The sequence below is a fragment of the Strongylocentrotus purpuratus genome, unplaced genomic scaffold (assembly GCF_000002235.5).
Source record: "Strongylocentrotus purpuratus isolate Spur 01 unplaced genomic scaffold, Spur_5.0 spur5_scaffold_4, whole genome shotgun sequence".
Lineage (NCBI taxonomy): Eukaryota > Metazoa > Echinodermata > Echinoidea > Camarodonta > Strongylocentrotidae > Strongylocentrotus > Strongylocentrotus purpuratus.
Window position 1 is genome coordinate 31,814,757 of NW_022145610.1, and position 20,256 is coordinate 31,835,012.

A 20,256-nucleotide genomic window follows, 5' to 3' on the forward strand; every position below is an offset into this window, starting at 1 on the left:
TAGTGTTTTAATATATTTCTGCAATGACATTAGTGTAAATGCCGTAAAATATTGTATCTAATCTTCCTTCTGAGAGTGAGAGTCTGAGAGATCAGGAGGCTGAAACATTACACCTTTCCATCAAGACTGTTTATCAGGAGTTATATGTAGCCTACACTGTACTATGCCATGATTTGTTTTGTCGAGAAAACTGCTTCTTTGAGTTCAGTGGATTTCCCTTGGTACCTATATAAGGTGTTATTGAGCATGTTTACGGTAGTAGCAGAAATATGTATTGGACACATCTTTGATCTTTACTTTCTTAGCCAGGCCAAGAGTTTATCACCCTCTACAAACAAAGAGCAGCAATTCCTAGTTCGCATGTCAGCCATCCATCCAGCAAACTAGCCTGAACTCTGTTGACATTGGCCACCACAACCCCTGATAAAAGACATGTGTGCATTCTCCCTCCCACACTGCGCTATACCATCACCAACATCAAGATTCCCATGCCTAGAGTAAACCCCATTGCAGTGCTGGACCAGTCCCCACCGCCCCACCACCAGCAGTATTCCAAGCAAAGGGATGATTCATCCTGCATCATCTGTGCCACACCAACACTGGTAGCCAAGTCTACAGGGACTCCCTTTATTATTACGAGGTGCGAAACAAAGGCGGGTTCTCATAACACCCTTCGCTCGTTCGCATGTGTCACTCGGCATAGATCTCATTCTGAATGCTAATATACATGGTTGTATTTAGAAACTCTCCATTAATTGAAGTTTGGGCAGTCTCAGTTTCACAGTGTTCCTCCAGTGTAATACCACCTCATCCAGTCAGTCAGTCCTCCTTCATCAGTTGCTATCGGACTACTGGTAGCCTACATTGTGTATGTAACTGATGCTGCGTGTTGGCTTACTGTGTCAAAGCTGTCTTCGTCAGTTTATCATCTGTACTTGCTTTCAATCATCCAGTTCAGGCTTGGTATCGTGGTAGCTTAGAAGTCTGTCAAGATGTATATCTGTGTAGTTGGTAAGTATATTAAAAACACACACAAGTTTGTTATTTGTGGGACTGTTGTCTGATTCTTAATTCTTTTGTCTGTGGATGCTAAAAGTAAAGTTTGCTACTTCAAATGTACCTTACCCGTTGTTCACAAAAAGAGCAGTCCATGTTGAATCAGAAATTTTGATAAAGACCAAGTCAGACCAATATGCTTTTCCTTTGATTCAGGTGCTGAAGATGTGATTTGGTAAAAAAATATTTTAATTTTCTGCTACGTTTAGGTGCAGGCATTATGCTTTATTCCAGGGAATTTTTGAGTCATCCACACATTAAACATTTACATGTTTTTGTTTGAATTATTCAGAACTTTCTAAGTGATATATACATGTATAATGAATTATGAACCAGCTGAAGATATCAAGATGTTTTTGAACTTTAACAAGGGCCTGCCATCTGCTTAGAGCATGAATCGGCCATGTTGGGTTAAGAGCAATTTCCCCTCATTTGTACGTCCATTCACGGCAATTAAATCTGAATGAAGACGTCCCTTGCCGTACACGTTAATACAAATTAAGGAGCCAGAGATTGATTTCGCGGTGGCGGCTGGAGAATGGATTTCAAGCTGCGAGCGTGCTGCAATCACTTTGGCGGATTGTGGATAGGTAATCAGGGAAATTGGCATAGAGTGGTCGAAGAATTAGAAGAGGAGTAGGAATTACGAGGAAAAGATGTGTGAAGTAAAGGTCCCTTATGGTTGCAAGTGATGTGTCCATATACATGTAGTACTGTATTCTCTATGTGATGGGCAGAGTAGTGCACACGTATAAGTTTAAATGCTGAAATAATGGATTGCCGATATTACCAATTTAAGAGTGATTATGAAGAACAGATCACTCTCATAAAAGTGCACTTTTTAGGCTCTTTGCTCGGATTTGGTATATTGTTGTGTGTGTCTGTTATATTGGCTATCTTGAATCTTCCAGGAAACTGACTTTAGAAAGTAGAATCTGTAGTATTGTAGATGTAATGCTTCTAATGAAACCATTATACATAATGGTGCCCCTATCCCCGAATTTGAAATGAGTAATAGGGTAGTCTACATGTATGTGTAGTTTTAAAAAACAACAACATTGTAATATATGCTTTTCATTTTACACAAAACTGTCGTCATTCACTTCACGTTGGTATACAGGCAAAATTTAAAAACGGGACAGTTGATATTCAGGCTTGTTTTGCAAGAGATGTCGTCCACTCAGGCTCAGCCCCCCCCCCCCCTCCTAGAAAAAAGAGCCCCTAGCTCACTAGCTGTAGTTCCTAATGACACTACAATCTCCACTCCCCTCAAATTATTGAGCTTGATAGGGGATGGATATGGAATATTCCTTATCATAATATTGTGCTAACCTTGTACAGCTAAATTCAGCCCTCCGTCCCATACCTACATTGTTATAGGCTATCATCATCATGCACTTCAGCTGCACGACCTAGTCTCATGGTACAGACTCGGTTTGCTGAATTGTGGAGGCTGGGGCAAAGCTTACATCAGGACTCCACACTGTTTTTCTTCCTTCAAACATGGACCCACTACAAAGATTTTAGGATCTTTGTTCATAAGATAAGGCTGATATACAAATGACAAAATATGATATCTTGTTTGAGGGGGGGGGGGGGGTGGGGGTTCTTGAGTAGATATTCAGGGGTAGGGACTCCTGTCAATATTTATTTTAGCCCTGCCTACATAATGTACATTTAGTCAGGTGAAAAGTACTGATATAACTGCAGCAACCATAGTAACAAATGCATATTGTTCATTAGAAAAGTGATAGAAATGCAGGTAGTAGTGCCCCCCCCCCCCCAAGAAAAAAAAAAGGCATGACAAAATCATTTCACAGGCCACTGTTTTTGTTTGACTCACAACTAGCCCAAGGCCTACAAATCTACAAACCTTTACAGATCTCTAGAACCATCCTGCTCATCCTATTCAATTGCATGACCGGTAGGAACTTCAAATTTTGTTGATCATAGTGGATCAAAGAGTGATCCATGGTCAGATTATCATAATTTCGGCCCGCCCATGCAATTGTCCATTAATACTGTCAGTATTTTGTCACCAGCAATACATTCTTTTATAGGGAATACAAAGCGGTCTAATGATGACTCAAACTCTGGACATTATTCAAGGGATTAAGAGGATAAAACCTTCCAGTTATATTCACAGAAAGAGCTTTAGAATGGTTGAGCTCAAGGTTTAAGAGGATTTGGCTTTGTTCAAATGATAGAAGTTTAGAGTTTAATAGTAGGCATATGCCCTAGTAAATTCAGAAGTTTGTCCGCTTTCTTTGTCAGTCATGTTCATAGTGTCTCCTTGCACATAAATGTAGCATTCTTTTCTATGTACTGTACAGCTGTCTACAATGTACTTGTATCAATTTGAAATTCAGCCACTAGAATAGAAACATTATGTTGAGTTTACAGAACACTTGAATGATCTATACTTTGATGAATATTTCACATGACAATGTTTCATTTCATAATTGAAAGTGATATTCAAAGGACCCATGAATTTTGGGGTCATTGTACTTTAAAGCTGTTTCAATTTCTGTGCGTAAAGTGAGTATCGTTTACAAAGGAGAAGATTTGTTATTATGTTGTTGCTGTAATTGAAGCAGAAACATGGTCCATTGTAGAATATTTATTTTGTCTCAATGAAATATAGACCTAGATTGACATCGCTTTAAAGGTATTACAAAGTTTTGGTATGGGGTCATGAATTTGGTTCAAATGAACTTATTGGAAGCCTATGCGATCCTACAATATTCAGTGATCGTTGTCGCTATTGAAAACGAGTCTTAAGTTATGAAATTGTAAAAAATAGACTCTAATATAGCTCCCTCTCAAGGTCAAGATATTAATTAAGCTATAAAACAATGTTTATTGACTAAATCAACCGATTAGCTATTCTCGTTTGAAAATTATATATCACAAGTACATATTGTGAGATTTTCATGGTCGTAGCTACCATTGAACAGCCGTAGGCGCTATTTAAAATGTTTATATTTAATTTTTCTCAAAGGTAGGAGTGTTTTAGGGGCTAAATTTTCTAGTGCTTATAACACATCCACAGGGGCATCCAAATATATCAAAATAGTAAAGAATAACTATCCACCCAATTTTCAAAATTTCCCAAAACTTTGTATTACCTTTAATAATTGCCATCCAATACTCCTGTTCTACAAAATACAAGCCTGCAATTAGTTGATGAAAAAGTACACTAAATTAAAGATAATGCCCATAATAAATTTCAATTATGAATGTTACTAAATGGTAACTTTTTGAACACCTTCATTTAGCTACTGATTTCTTTTAGCTTGATGCCATTATATCCAAAATGATTAAATAGTATATTTCATAAAAAACTTCTACCCTATATTGAATTTCATTTTTTTTATTTTATTATAGTCATTAAAACATAAGAAAACACATTTTCTTATTTGATTATCTTATCAAATAAAGATCTTCATCTCCCCAAAGTTTGGGAAGATTCACTGATTCGTGTATTATTCATACCCAGGGGGCATAGCTACAGGAGATTATATTAGCAAATTTGTAAATTTTCTGTGATTGATTATTGATAGGCTGTGATTATATATGTGCCACTCATAAACTAGTCTGTACAAATCTATCATGATCATTTTATTTGGCAGTTTCTCTTTGATTAATGACATATTAACTAAATGTGAGACTTAAAGAGAGGGAGATAAATACTGCCTAAAAATAAACTTAATTTTAAAAGCACTTTGATTATCCAAACTGCGGCTCACACCAGCACCGCTGTCATTGATTACTTTGACATTTGTTGTGACTGCCTTTAGCTAGGCTTCAAACTGCGTGACTACGGTTCATGTGTTGTTTTTTAAGATGGGGATGTGGTGTTATATTGTAATCCATGCTGAGTGAACCAGCTGGTAATATGCAATATGAAAACATAATCCATCTGTTGAGAGCCAGAAGGGCGTTAATTCTATGTTGAAGTATGTGAGTTAATGCCCTTCTGGCTCCAAACTGAGGATATAAATAAGCTCAGTGTACACTATGGGTGTGTAGATGGAATTATTATCCTTGAAAGGTATTCATTGGCCATGGCTTCTGTTTTGAGTAGGTAGTTGATGTATAGCGTATATTTCATGTGGTCATAGTCTCAGACGGAATCAGGCTCAATACCGTATTTGCCGGCGATATGGCCGCAGCGCCGTATAGGCCGCACCCCCGATTTTGACATTTAAAAAAAAAAAAAAAAATCTTTTTTTTTTGTTTTGTTGTTGTTGTTTTGCTGCCGAAAACCCACGCGTGGAAGGACCTTCATTTAACATCGAGGTGCAGTTAAAGGCGCTGATATGTGCTTGTAAACTTGTCACAAATAATAGCAACAATGTCGTTTTTAGAAGAATGTATAAGATCATTAATGTGAATTAAAAACAATAAAGTACCTATGGTACCAGTGGTGTACCTTGTGGTACACCATTTGTTATAGAAAAAAAATTGAGGAACTATTATTATAAACTACATATTGAAATCTATTAGAAAGATTACTTTCAAACCAAGATGACAGTCAAATTTTAGTGTTGTTGTAGTTTCCGAGTGGTGAGTCAACACACTGATTACTGAGCTGGGAGACATTGCCAGGCATAGCGCCATAAATCGAAACTAAAAAAAAAAAAAAAACTTTTTTTACTCTTTCACCGCATAGGCCGCACCCCGACTTTTTGATATTTTCTCTTCCAAAAATACTGCGGCCTATACGCCGGCAAATCGGTAGATGATGTTAACATAGAACATTGGAAACCATTTGCAAAAACAATTTTCTCTTCATGATATCCATCTGTCTGTCTGTCTGTCTGCTTTTGGAGAATGGGACATCATGTTATTATTTTTCCTACATGCTATTAAAAATTACCAGATTTCAGTGATGCAGTAAATGTTAGATACCTGTTCAAAATAAATTCCCCTGTTGATCATCTAGCATACAAGTATTTTTGTGTACTGCAAGGTTCTGAAATCATCAAAATGAGAAAAAATTTGGCCCAGTCCGGATCTTTACCAAATATATCAACTAGTAGGTGGTTTCCCGGCAAAATTTGTATCATCACGGTTTAGTCAAAACATATTCTTTCACATGATTGGTATTAGAGCTTCCATTTCATTTTTGGAAAGGGGACGTTTCTAAAACTGGTCTATACCTTTAAATCAGGAAGGAAATTGTTTAAAAGCAAGAACATATTGATTTTATTTCTTGTAGGTTTCCGGCGGACGTCAGCGGTTGAGCTTCAGCTGACTCCTATTGAGTTCCGTGTAGAGGAGGTGAGACATCATTACAAGGTGGAGCTAGCCCTGGTAGAAGGCTTCAAGAATGTTATCAAGATGTACAACAATGCTAAGACTTCAGACAAGAAAGGATTAGCAGAGGTGAGTTCATTAATGTATATTCCTCCTTCTTCTCTACCCCTGAGCCTGGTACTTCCCCTGTTCTGCCTCCTCTCAATCCGTCCTCTCTTCGCTCTCTTTCGTTCGTTCGTTCGTTCGTTTATTCATTTCATTTTTATAAAAAACACATCAAATGCAAATAAACATACTACTATATATACATACAAAGAATGTTCAATTAATACAATAACTTCAAATCTTTTTCGTTCGTTCGTTCGTTTTATAAAAAACACATCAAATGCAAATAAACATACTATATATACATACAAAGAATGTTCAATTAATACAATAACTTCAAATCTTTTTCGTTCGTTCGTTCGTTTATTCATTTCATTTTTTATAAAAAACACGTCAAATGCAAATAAACATACTAGTATATATACATACAAAGAATGTTCAATTAATAAAATAACTTCAAATCTTTTTTGTTCGTTCGTTCGTTTATTCATTTCATTTTTTATAAAAAACACGTCAAATGCAAATAAACATACTAGTATATATACATACAAAGAATGTTCAATTAATACAATAACTTCAAATCTTTTTCGTTCGTTCGTTCGTTTATTCATTTCATTTTTTATAAAAACACATCAAATGCAAATAAACATACTAGTATATATACATACAAAGAATGTTCAATTAATACAATAACTTCAAATCTTTTTCGTTCGTTCGTTCGTTTATTCATTTCATTTTTTATAAAAACACATCAAATGCAAATAAACATACTAGTATATATACATACAAAGAATGTTCAATCAATACAATAACTTCAAATCTTTTTCGTTCGTTCGTTCGTTCGTTTATTCATTTCATTTTTATAAAAAACACATCAAATGCAAATAAACATACTAGTATATATATACATACAAAGAATGTTCAATCAATACAATAACTTCAAATCTTTTTTGTTCGTTCGTTCGTTCGTTCGTTCGTTTATTCATTTCATTTTTATAAAAAACACATCAAATGCAAATAAACATACTAGTATACATGTATATACATACAAAGAATGTTCAATTAATACAATAACTTCAAATGAAATAGGAGAACAAAGGAAAAGCCCATCGTGGCCTTGTTTAAAAAAGCTCCCCCGAATATTTACAATTTATATTACTGAGTATACATTAGGTAAAGATATCACAAAAGACAGAGATAAACACAATATAAAGACGAAAAACTACAAAAACATGTATGAAATAATTTAAAATTGGAGGGGGCAAAAAGATTTGGAAGGTAAATTCAACAGTACTCAGAATACAAGGTCAGTTTCTCTTCTCTTCCTTCTTTTCTGTTTCAACTTCATCCCCTCTTCCTTTAATCCTTTTTCTTCAAAACCTGCTTTCAGGGGGTTCAATGCTCAACTTTGAGCATCATGGAGAATACTTTGTGTAATTTGACACCTTTTTTAAAATCAGGATATGTCTGTAATTTCTATGATTCTAGAAATGTTCTGATTTTTAGAAGTTGGACACCGGTTCATTTGTGCTTTCATTTTCTTGTAATGATCACCCGTCTCACATTACAACCTTCTTTTTTTTCTCTCTAAAGGCCTCTCCAACCTCATTCTTATCTCCTCAAGCTCGTGTTTGTCTCTTTATCTTGAATATATTGTTACTTGGTTCTAAATCTGTATGCAGACACTATAAAGTTGCTTCAAAGTGTGTTCCCTTACAGATACTCTTGCGAGAAGCTATCAAACCCAATGATAATTGTATGCAAGTGTTAATGGCGGGAGCTCGTTTTAAGCTCCGTTTTAAATCGGGTCTTTGATAAAATTTGTGAGATTTGCAAAGTTACAAGAACAAGAAATCATTTGAAACTTGCGCTAAACATCGTCAAAATGTTATTTTTTTAGAGGAATACTTCTGTATTATACTGCCAAAAGTGCCATAATATGACACTTTTGACTAGGTTTGTGTGGCTATAATGTGGTACAGTGATGTGCCTTTAATCTCAAACACTCATGTTGCCTGCAATAACAGTGAAGTTTAATGTTGCTGTTACAGTTCAGTGACTATACTATGAACTCCATCTGGAGCTATGTTTTGAGCACTTGTGTATGTTCCCATTGTCACTGCTATCATCTGACTTGTAGTGGCACAAAGTCGGTCCAAAGTGTAATTGATTGTTATTTTTTTTTTTTTTTTTTTGGGGGGGGGTAAAAATTGCTCCTACTTGTAGTACTAGAGTTAGTAAAAATTAAATGTTATGCTTTGTTTTCACCATCTGTACTTACATGTATACTTTATAAAGGAATATAGAATTTGACACCCTAGATAATTTTGCATGAAACTTCCTTCCTGTGTTATGCTATTTTTCAGAGACTTTAATGGATAGTAATACATGGATTTCACAGAATATAAGTACCCGGTACTCTTGAATGGCTCTTGGAAATACCTCATTAGATTGATAAATCTAGTTGCAATGATAATTAGAAACTAAACTCAATTATAATTTGGCAACTGATGCAACTGGTTTAAACTGCATTTGCTCTCTTTCAAAGCTAATTTATCTTTTGACAAATAAATGTCCATTTTCCACTAGTATTCATGTACCGGAAGATGTAGTTGGAGTAGGTATAGGCCTCAATGCTTGAGTTTCATACAGTAGGAAATATCAATAACTTCTCGCCTATGCTTTATGCATGTAGACAGGGAAAGTCCCCTTCACAACTCTTATGTACATGTATGTAGCATACATGTAATGTATTGCTACTGCTAGTTTAATAGAAGGTAAAGTCCAGTTCTGGTCATGCGATTGCATTGTCAAAGAAACGTTGTGGAATCAGAAAAGGTTGATCATAAACATATACAGTGTAAGTATTGGTATGTACTGCAAGGTTCTGGAATCATCAAAATGATAAGAAATTTGGCCCAGTCTTGGTTAAGTTACAAGCAATGTACACAGAAAGACTACGCGACACGTGCACGATATCTTTCCGGTCCAGATAGATATAATAATTTACCAAATGTATCAATTAGTAGACGGTTTCCTGGCAAAATTTGTATCATCACGTATATTCTTTCACATGATTGGTAATAAGAGCTTCCATTTCATTTTTTGAGAGAGGGATGTTTCCAAAACTAGTCTATACCTTTAAAGTGAATGCAAGCAGATACAGTTTATCCAATATCCTCTCTGCTTTTCAACACCTCTCACCGCAGTCAGCTTTTCAGTCTGATAAACACATCAAATGTTGTTGATTTATAACATGTAACATTATCAGCATGAGCCGCCATTCTATAGAGAGTGATGTATGGGCATGAGGGAAAAGTGCACTCTTGGTGTATCAAGAGTTCAAAGGTCATGTAAGGTCAGAGCAGTTGGAATGTTCACTGAGAGGGAACATGTATTCTGTCAATAGGGAGTGTCATATGACTGTGATACATTTACAGTTATGTTCTGTGGTATCAGTGCCAATAAGTGGATCCACATACATGTGTACATGTAGGGGGAAACAAATTTGGCTATGCCTCCCCTTCTGAAATGAATAATTACATCATTGACACTGTACGTTATGCTCCCTAGGGATTGTAATTTTCAAAGAAGACTCCTCCCCACCTACAGTACCCCCCTTAATCAGTCTAAGTTAGGATGATGTGATCTCATGTATTACATGTATCTCGCATAAATTCATTCTTTACATTTTACAAGGAATCATCTTCCAGATCTACTTCTATTAAAATGCAAATCTTGTCTGGCTGGAGCCATATCAGCAAACAGGCAATCATATCATCACCACACGCTACTTGATACAATGTATACACAAGGGGCAAAAGGGGGTGGGGGGGGGGCAGTTTATCAAGATAAATTAGCGTGCAAGTATTTTTAACAACTTCACAATCAACTAACCCGTTGTTAGGCTGATAATTAAATGTTTTGTTTACAGACACTAACATAGCTGTGGTATAATCATAACAATGATGGTGGTAATGATAATTTGAAATAAAGCCAGAAGGGCAATAACTGTGTGTTACATATGTGTATATATCCTTCTGGCTCCGAACGGGCGATGTGCTGGATGTTACTGGGAGGTGCAGAGTGTATGAGACTCACAACCTACAAAATGTACATGAACATTAAAAACCCACAGAGTCGGGAGGAAGTTGTGTGTACCGGTAGTGGTACACCTGCACATCCAATGTAACCAAATTTATTGCATTCGTCTCGATACAAATTATTTCATTTCACCTGTTACAAATAATTGTATCTCAATAGTCAGAATGTGAATCGCATGATACAGTATTTGTTGCTAGGTGATTAGGTATGATAAACATTATGGACTTGCCCTACCTAACAACACATAATATACATATAAATGCAGTTTAATAGCATTCTGACTGTTAAAATGCAATCATTCTTAACAGGTGAATGAAATAGTTTGTATTGAATTTGAGTCACTTAAACAGAGATGTACATGTACATGTATGCATGAAATTTGGTTGCATTACGAAAATGGTCTTTTGGAAGCAGAGATCAGGCTTATATTGATTAAGATGACTTTCCCTTTGTAAGCATAGATGATCTTGAATTTGAGATGCTGAATATTTTAAAACTTTGCCTATGGGAATCAGGTAGTCTGGGTATTAACTATTAAGCCAATGTGAATCTGAGATTTCAATAGTCTATGGGTTAATATAACAAAGTCTGTTTTTCTCTCTGTTTCCTGCAGGCACAAAAAGGTTTGGTGGAAGCCAGTCACAAGTTAGATATCCTTAGAGAAGGGCTTGAGAAGAGAATACAGGAGCTACCTCCAGATCAGACCAGATTCAATCAAATCAAGGAAGAACTCAAGTCGGGCAAAATAAAGGTATGTTTGATTGAACAACCCCTAACCATATTGCCATAGGGATTGTGTGTGCGATACAGAGATGGTCCAAAATTCTTACCACATTGTATGTTGACTGGTTGGCTAATAGGTGTGCAGGTAGGTCTGAACAGTTGGTCAGTTCAGAAGCTATCTCAAGGTCAGTCTGAGTATGACAAATCACAGAAGAACCCAAGTCAGGCAAAATGAAAGTTCATGTACAATGTATGTTCCTCTGTGAACAGTTCCTCACGTTTTCACCCTGGTGAATGCGCGGTCCTGATGTCTGACTATGTGGATTGGTTGGATAGCGGAAGTTTAATCTTGTGCAATGTTTTGAGACTTTATCCAGTCCAGTTCTGTGCTTGGGTATGTAATCGTTACCATTTTAGGGGAACTACTTCTGGACTACCTTGCCCCCTGGCAATTATCCCCTAGGACAATTACTTCTTGTAGGGCGAAATATAATAACAAGGGGGTAATCAGTGTACTTGGAGATAATTTTCTTCGGGTCCAGATACACATTTTAACTTTTCTCTGTCTGAGGTTTTAAAGGCCCACTGCACTACTTATAGCTACTTGCGCCCTCTATATATCAAACAATGCCTAATCGGTGACCATTGGTCCCCCATGATCCTCTTTCGCTGATGTTAAGTGAGAGCTGATTTGATGAGATAACCACCTGTCAGTGACCTTGCAGGGTAAACTAGTAAACTAGTACAGATGGGCTTTAACCAAGCTCCAACTGTAAACCCTTCATCTTTCTTCTTAATCCAGTCTGACAACCCCCTCCCTAAACCTGCTGCCCTGACCGGCGTCCTAGAGGTGAGGATTATGGGGTGCCAGGACCTGCAGGAGATGATCCCTTACAGGGCCAGGAACAGCATCACCTCGTTGAACAGTCCCAGCGAGAGCAAAGGGGGCATCCTCAGGGGGAAGGCATCCTTCCATGGCAGGAGCAGTTCACGATCCTCAAGCACAAAAGAAGAAATATCAAGTAAGTCTTAGTGTATTATTAAAAGGGTAACAGTGTTTGTGTAGCCATATGTGAACTGACCCAAGAAACAGCTCAAAAGAGAAATGGTCAAGTGATTTAGTTTTAAAGGGTAAACACTAGTTTTGGAAACGCCCCCCTCTCAAAAAATGAAATGGAAGCTCTTATTACCAATCATGTGAAAGAATGTGTTTTAACTAATACGTGATGATGTAAACTTTGCCAGGAAACCGCCTACTAATTGATATATTTGGTAAATTATTATATCTTTCTGGATCGGATAGATATCGCGCATGTGTCAAGCACGTGTCACGTAGTCCCATATACATATTTCTGTGTACAGTGCTTGTAACTTTACCAAGACTTGGCCAAATTTCTCATCATTCTGATGATTCCAGAACTTTGCAATACACACAAATACTCTTATGCTAGATGATCAACCTTTTCTGATCGATTCCACAATTCAATCGCATGACCAGAACTGATCTTTACCTTTTAATTGCTTTTGTGACTGTGATGAGGTAGCCAAAATATTTATCAGTGTTTTGTTCTGTTATGAATCAATGGTTTTGCCATTGGAAATATAGGGAATTTCCCTCCACAGAAGAGGAACAGTCTTTTGTAGCATGAAAGTATATAGTATACCGATGATAAGTAAGATTAAAGAATCGTAGGGAAATGGGTTGATACACTGTATACTGAAAAGAGATGTTATTCTGAAAAAAAGTAACTTTTGAATACCGGGAAATTACCTTTTGGTAGAAACAGTCATTGTACATCCATCTCTTTTAAACAAAGGTAGTCACTCATCTGACAAATATCAAGTATATTGTATTTCAGCATTAAAAGCAGTATGATGGAGAAAACTTTCAATGGTCGATTGGTCGGGTAATCATTACTTATATTTTTAGACTTCTAAAGTTCTAACAACCCTACAAATATGCCTATTTATGGTTGGTAGAAGCCTAAACTACTTTTTTTCAAACCAGTAGTACTGGTACTTGGTAATTAATAATAATAATAAACAATATTTATAAGGCGCTTAATACTGGTGTCTCTAAGCGCACCATATTCTGACTTAACAATTATTTACCAAAACTTATAATAAACACACAACTTAAACATCTGTTCTTTATTCAATAAATCATGCATATATAATAATAAAAAAATAAGATAAGAGTGAGATCAAACAAACATACATACAAGAGGTCAAACATAGGATCAAACATAGGATCGAACAAACAAAAAATAAGACGGTGTGCACCTCCTTTGACCGACTCACAACTGCAGAATATTATTTATGAATTAAAAAGGTGCGTTTTCAGCAAGGACTTGAATTGGTCGAGAGAATGAATATTATGAAAGTGCGCTGGTAATTTGTTCCAAAGGATAGGGGCATTTACAGAGAAAGCTCGGTCGCCATATTTTGTAGCGGTACGAGGTCCGAGGGTTAACTGCAAGGTTGATGATGATCGAAGAGGTCTTAAAGAACTAGAAGAACGTAAGGAAATCAAATCTGAAAGATATTTAGGGGCTTGGCCATGGAGAATTTTGTATGTAAGAAGAAGAACTTTGAATGTGATACGATGGTGTATGGGAAGCCAATGAAGAGAACGCAATATTGGGGTTATGTGCTCAAACTTTCTCGAGAGAGTAACAAGCCTTGCAGCAGTATTCTGAATTCTTTGAAGTGGAAGTAGGGACGATTGCGGAAGACCAGAAAAAATTGAATTACAATAATCAAGGTGGGAGGATACAAATGCATGGGTTAATTTTGCAGTTGTGGGCCGGTCAAGTAGTTTCCTAATTTTCCCAATTTTGAAGATTCCAAAAGATGCCGATTTACATACGTTTTTAATGTGCTGTTGAAAAGTAAGATTTTTGTCGATTAAAACACCCAGGTCTCGAACGTATTCACTACCCTTCAGTGAGCCATCTCTGGTAACCAAGTCGGGGAAGGAATCGGTGTTTCTGAATTTGGAAGTAATGTGGATCATTTCAGATTTTCGTTCATTAAGGCAAAGTCTATTGTTAGAAGACCAGAACCTAATGTCTTCAAGGCAACTGCTGAGTTTCCGAGTCGCATCATCCTTCCCGTTAGGCTTAAGAGTTATATAAATCTGAGTGTCGTCAGCGTACATCGCATGTTGAATCCCCTGGTGAGAGTTAATGACCTTAGACAGTGGGCTGGTGTAGAGAACGAAGAGAAGTGGGCCGATTACGGAACCTTGAGGAACGCCGCAGATCAGTGGAAATGTTGCAGAAGGCGTGTCGTTGATGATCACACGTTGACTGCGATTGTGGAGATATGAGCGTATCCAATCAAGCACAGTTCCGGTGATGAAAAAGTCATTTTCCAGGCGATGAAGTAACAGGGTATGGTCGATGGTGTCAAATGCAGCCGTATAATCCAGGAGGATGAGCACGGCTTCATTACCCTTGTCTATGGCCAGGAGAAGATCGTTCAGGACTTTAACCGTAGCAGTTTCTGTTGAATGGTGGTTCCTGTAGGCAGATTGATGAACAGGAAGCATGCCAAATCTCTCGAGGTGGGCCTTCAGCTGAGCAGCCACAATCCTCTCCAAGACCTTATCTAGGAAAGGTAGATTTGCAATGGGCCTGTAGTTGTTCAGTCCATTTGGATCAAGGTTCGGCTTCTTGAGAAGAGGAAGGAGTAGGGATGTTTTAAATGATTCCGGGACATGACCAGAAGACAAGGAGAGATTAAACATCTTGGTGATAACAGGGAGGAGTTCGTCAAGGGTGTCCTTCAAGAGCCACGTGGGAATTGGATCCAATTTACAGTGTTTAGATGGTAGTGATTTAATGAGCTTCCTGACTTCCGAATCAGATACAAGACAGAACTGGGAAAGTTCATGATCAGACGACGGAGCGCAATATGTGACTGCTGGCACCGGAACTGAGTCAGTGAAGGAAGATACCAAATTGGATACCTTCTCGCTGAAGAACCTAGCAAACCTGTTGGCAAGTTCACTGTCAGATGAGTGATCCGGAATAATTGAAGATTGATTTGGTGATGAGAGTGACTTTACAATACTGAACAGTTGTTTGGTGTCAGCATCTGCAATAAGATTCTTGAGATACGTTGACCTAGCATTGTAGATGCATTCGTAGTAAGAATCGCATTCTTGACGATACAGTTCCCTGTCAACACAAAGCCCTGACTTGATCATACAGCGTTCCGCCCGGCGCCTTCGTCTCTTTGCCTCCCGCACGTCTTCGGTAAACCAAGGCGCTTTAGGTCTAATTGTGACGGTTTTGACTTGAAGAGGAGCATGCCTATCAATCAAAGTACCCAAAAAGGAGTTGTATTGATCTGCAGATCTAGAGGGACATACAGGTTCAGAAAGTGGATGGAAGATCAGTTTAATGTCGTTGCGTAGAGAGTCCATATTGATGCTTCGAAATTTTCTGAAGCTCACTTCCTTCTTCGGGTTCTGGGGCCTGGTGAGGCTAACTGTAGCAACTAGTGCACAATGATCGGAAGGGAGTGAAGACAACAGCTTCACATGGTCGATGTCGTCTGAATCTCTGGTGAATAATAGGTCAAGGGTATGGCCTGCTCGATGCGTAGGTTCATGGACATGCTGCTTAAACCCAAGAGAATCAACTCCGCCCATGAAGGATTTTGCAAAATTATCATTGGGATCGTCAACATGTACGTTAAAATCACCTAAGAGTAGAGGGAAGTGATCGGTTACAGCAGCACCTTCAAGAAGAGTTAAAAATTCCTCCCGAAAGGTGCTGTTAGAGACATTGTTACTTGTGGAGGGAGGACGATAAATACAGTACAATCTAGCAGCAGAGGATGGGGTAAGGTTGATTATTAAATCAAGTAATTCAAAGGAAGAAAAATCATCATTGGAATTTACAGTACAACGAGCTGTGGATCTATAAAGTACAAAAATGCCACCACCCCTAGAAGACTTACGGGGTCGGTGAGTAAAATCATAATTAGGCAAGCATAACTTCATATCGGCCAAAGTGTGACCGTCCCTGTTATTATCCCCAGATAGCCATGACTCAGTTATGACTAATACATCAAGGTTATTGTCTACAACTAAATCAGTAACTGCATGTGTTTTATTGGTCAAGGATCGTGCATTCCATAGGCCAAGTTGGAGACCAGTGGATGGCACAGAAATAGGTGCAGAGTATTGTGACCTTGGGACCCTACGCTTACGGGGCTTACGTCCGCGGTGAGTTTGACGTCGGCGACCGATACCAAGCTCACAAACCCTGGTCCACACAGGCTGAGATAGCAGCTGGTAAGGCTGTCTGTTCAACTGATAGAGAGCATTTAAATCATAGCAAATACGACTTGACGGTGCATAATCAGTATATTGAGATGTATGAACATGATCATGATCTAAGTTAAGACCATCGAGGATCTGTGGGCCTGGGTTAGGCTCAATATCACCAGAGAGTAAGGTACTCAATTGGAAACTTGCTGTAGAATTACTATAATACAATATTGGTCTACTACAGAACTTCAAACTGCTTTTAACAGGAATGTGTGGATTCAACCACCATTTCCTTACAACAAAAGACAGGTCAGAACCACTGTGAGTTCTCAACACAGCTGTAACAAGTGTTACACACAAGAGCACTTTCAAAAGTCTAATACCCTCCATTGTAACAGGAAAATACCTTAAGAGGATTACACAAAAGGAGTAATTGTGTTTATGACCAAAAGTGAACTTTGTAACCAAACTGTAATTTGAGGCCTTGGTGAAAAATATGAAAAGGAATCCTTCTTCTTCTTCTTCATGATAATCTTTGCTTTGCTATTAGCAAAGCAATTAAATTAGTACAATTGCAATTGTTCTAGTGGCTTTCACATTAACTGAAGAGCAGTTTTCCTGTCTGAAACTTGATCTTTCTTATAATAGCTAGCCATGTACCTTTAGTGGGTGTACAACAAACAAAGGCAGTTTGAATTGCCATGTTGTATTTGCTGTTCTATGCAAGGCTTGTACAGACTTTGTTTGATAGTAAATTTTATCTAAGGTGTGTATCCTGGCTACTTCACTGGGCTTCTTGTCATGTTTACAGAACAAAGTGACCATTGTTTAGTGATGAATGTTGATTTAACACGCATTATCAGAAGGTAGAGATACATGTAGCACAATATAGGCTTGTCCTCATCAGCTTGAGTTTGCGAAATAGCCCGCTATTTCAACTTTACCGGTCATAAATTAACCTGTTAATTTGTGTCTTCATTAGCCCACAGTTGTAATTAGCGGGATATTTGGTTGGGAAAATATTTTGAGAAATCTTGGTCTTGTTTCCAAAATATTCTATTATGGTTCCAAAATATCCCGCTATTTAGGAAATAGCAGGCTAATTTGCGCCCATCCTAGTCCTAGCTAGTTTGTGATGAGCGTGTCGGTCTGGTGAAGACGCAATTTCGAGCTTCAGGATAATATCCAGAGTCTAAAAAATGGCGAGTTATTTAGAAAACTCGAGCTGATGAAGACAGCATAATAAGTTCAAACCTTGCTCTTGTTCTTTTAATAGTAGGCATGTATTTGTTTAGATCTTTTTTTACTGGACTGTTGGTGAAATAAAAAGGTTATTTTTATGTTGGCCCTCGTAAAATTGGAGGTTTTAAAACTTCCCCCTTTTTTTTCTGTTGTATAATTTCATTTGATGTATGCATATTTATATAGTACAGAAATATAGAGACACTAAAGTTTCACATCTTGTCTCTTGTTGTCCTCTTATACTTTTAATAATTGCTTTCTTAGAATAAAGAAAATATCTTTACTGTTCTTAACAGTATTAGGACAGGATGTGTTCCTGTTTAATACTCCAGTGCTGCAACATTTTTATTTAGATATTTTCTTTGCCCGGACTATGAGATGGACTTTCTTTTTGCAACAAATGGGTATAAGGACTATAATACAACATCACATAGGCAAAAAGGGAGAGGGAAATGAATCCAGATATGATTATTTTCATTCCCAAGAGCCCATTTTTTTCTTCTTTTACTTTGCAGATGAAATCAGTGCCATCATGAAGTTAGATAGTGTACTAGTTGGCCAAACACCATTCAAGCCTATTAGCAACCAATGCTGGGATCAGAAGTTTCTCTTCAATCTAGATAAAGTAAGTCATCGGAGGTGTATGAGTTGATTGGTAGAATATTTGTGGATACGATCATGATAATGTAGGAAATCTTCCTATTGTTCATGTTGGTACAAATTCATTTCCTGTTTGACTACGAAAGTATCTAATTGGAAGTTTCAATACACATACAGAGACAGGATGATATATAGAGAAAGCTGGAGACATTATGGAGAGAGAATAAGAAGTAAAGAGTTTATACATGGAGAGAGGGAGTCAGGGAGAGAGGGAGAGAGGGAGAGAGAGGGGGAGAGAGGGAGGAAGAGAGAGAGAGAGAGAGAGAGAGAGAGAGAGAGAGAGAGAGGGAGAGGGAGACAGGGGAGGGAGAAAGGGAGAGAGAGATGGGGTGGTGGGTGAAGAAAGAGAGATGAATAATGAGAAAACAAGAGAGAGAGAAATAACGTGAGGAAGGAAGAAATAGAAAAATATTGAAATTGAGATGACCGTGTGGTACAAGTCCAAACACTTCCCTCTTACACAAACACAAAAAGAAAAGAAAAAAATTAAATGTAAACATTAAAAAGACAAGATATACAGGAGTTGAGAGGGGCCTGGAGAAGAGGAAGCAGACAGAAATAGGCTGAGAGCGATACTTTAATTAAGAATATAATGACATGGTTGAAGTAAAATGGAATAACTTGAAGCAATTATGATATCAATTTTTTTAGCACACTTATTCTTCCAATTTTATTGCGGATAAATTTATCTCACCATACAAAGAGTTCAAATGATATGACCTAATATATAATGTGATACTTTAATTACGAGTATAGTAAACATGGTTGAAATAAAACAGAATAACTCAAAGCAATTATGATATCAATCTTTTGAGCACACTTATTCTTCCAATTTCTATTGGATGAATTTACACTGTACCTCAGTAACCTCAGCCTACAAAGAGTGATATGACCTACTTATATACCGGTAGACGTAAAAAAAAGGGATGACATTCAGCAAATTTCTTTCCCTCTCATCTCCTCTGAAGGTCGCAGATGGATAAATAACTCTCTTCAACGACCACGCTTTCAGTCTCTTTATTTAGGCCTCTAGCTCCTAAAGCCTCTGCTCATTTTCCAGCTCGCTGCCGTCACAGAAGGAAAACTAAGCGAGTTTTGTCTATAAATATAGCTCCATATAAACATGAAAGGCAGAACTCGCTGTCCTTCCCCTTGTAGAGGGGATTACTGAATTAGAAATATGATATATCTGGAATTGACGTATGAAGCCTTGTATTCTATGTATCATGAAGATTTGTTTCCACTTACCACAATGTTCAGCTTTTCATTTTCTGGAAGATTTAGGAGCATAATGCCTGCTCAGAAAATTGTCTTAAGTTCCAGTATTTGATTTTTCTGGGAGATTTTTCATTTCACATAACATCATGTTCTGGAGAACTATCTTCCCGCTTTCAATTTACTTGAAGATACTTAGCTCATAACATCATGTTCAAGAGAATTATCTTCCAGTTTTTGGTTTACTTAAAGAATCTTATTACAAGAGATGATACCTTGCGAAAACAAAATAATCCATTTTGTTGTAGTGAATTTTTTTTCTAAAATTTTTATTTGGATCATTTACAAATAGAATATATTTTCATCATGTTTTGAAAAATGAGTTGTTGGTGAGCATTTAGTGAGATTTTTAGATGCGTCCTTCCATGCTTAAGACAGACCTTGACATTTTTCATGAAGACAGAAATACAGGATTATAAAAAAGAAGATGCCAGTGGTGTTTTACGTCATCATGTTTTCTTACGATTTGTTGAGTATGAGAAGCTGCATGGTAGGTACATGCTTGTGTTCAGTTAGGGTATGCATCAAGCTGTGTGCAAGCATTA

The 20,256-nt window shown here is 37.4% G+C and overlaps 1 protein-coding gene across 2 annotated transcripts in view; it reads left to right on the forward strand.

The window, feature by feature from the left end:
* Window positions 1–20,256, forward strand: part of LOC582022 (serine/threonine-protein kinase N2) — a 65,716-nt gene that overhangs the window by 29,900 nt on the left and 15,560 nt on the right. For both annotated transcript variants that reach the window (XM_030997862.1, XM_030997861.1), the window contains exons 4-7: window positions 6,281–6,447; window positions 11,141–11,278; window positions 12,053–12,272; window positions 18,292–18,401. In XM_030997862.1, the coding sequence (XP_030853722.1) occupies window positions 6,281–6,447; window positions 11,141–11,278; window positions 12,053–12,272; window positions 18,292–18,401 (635 nt within the window). The remainder of the gene's footprint in view (window positions 1–6,280; window positions 6,448–11,140; window positions 11,279–12,052; window positions 12,273–18,291; window positions 18,402–20,256) is intronic.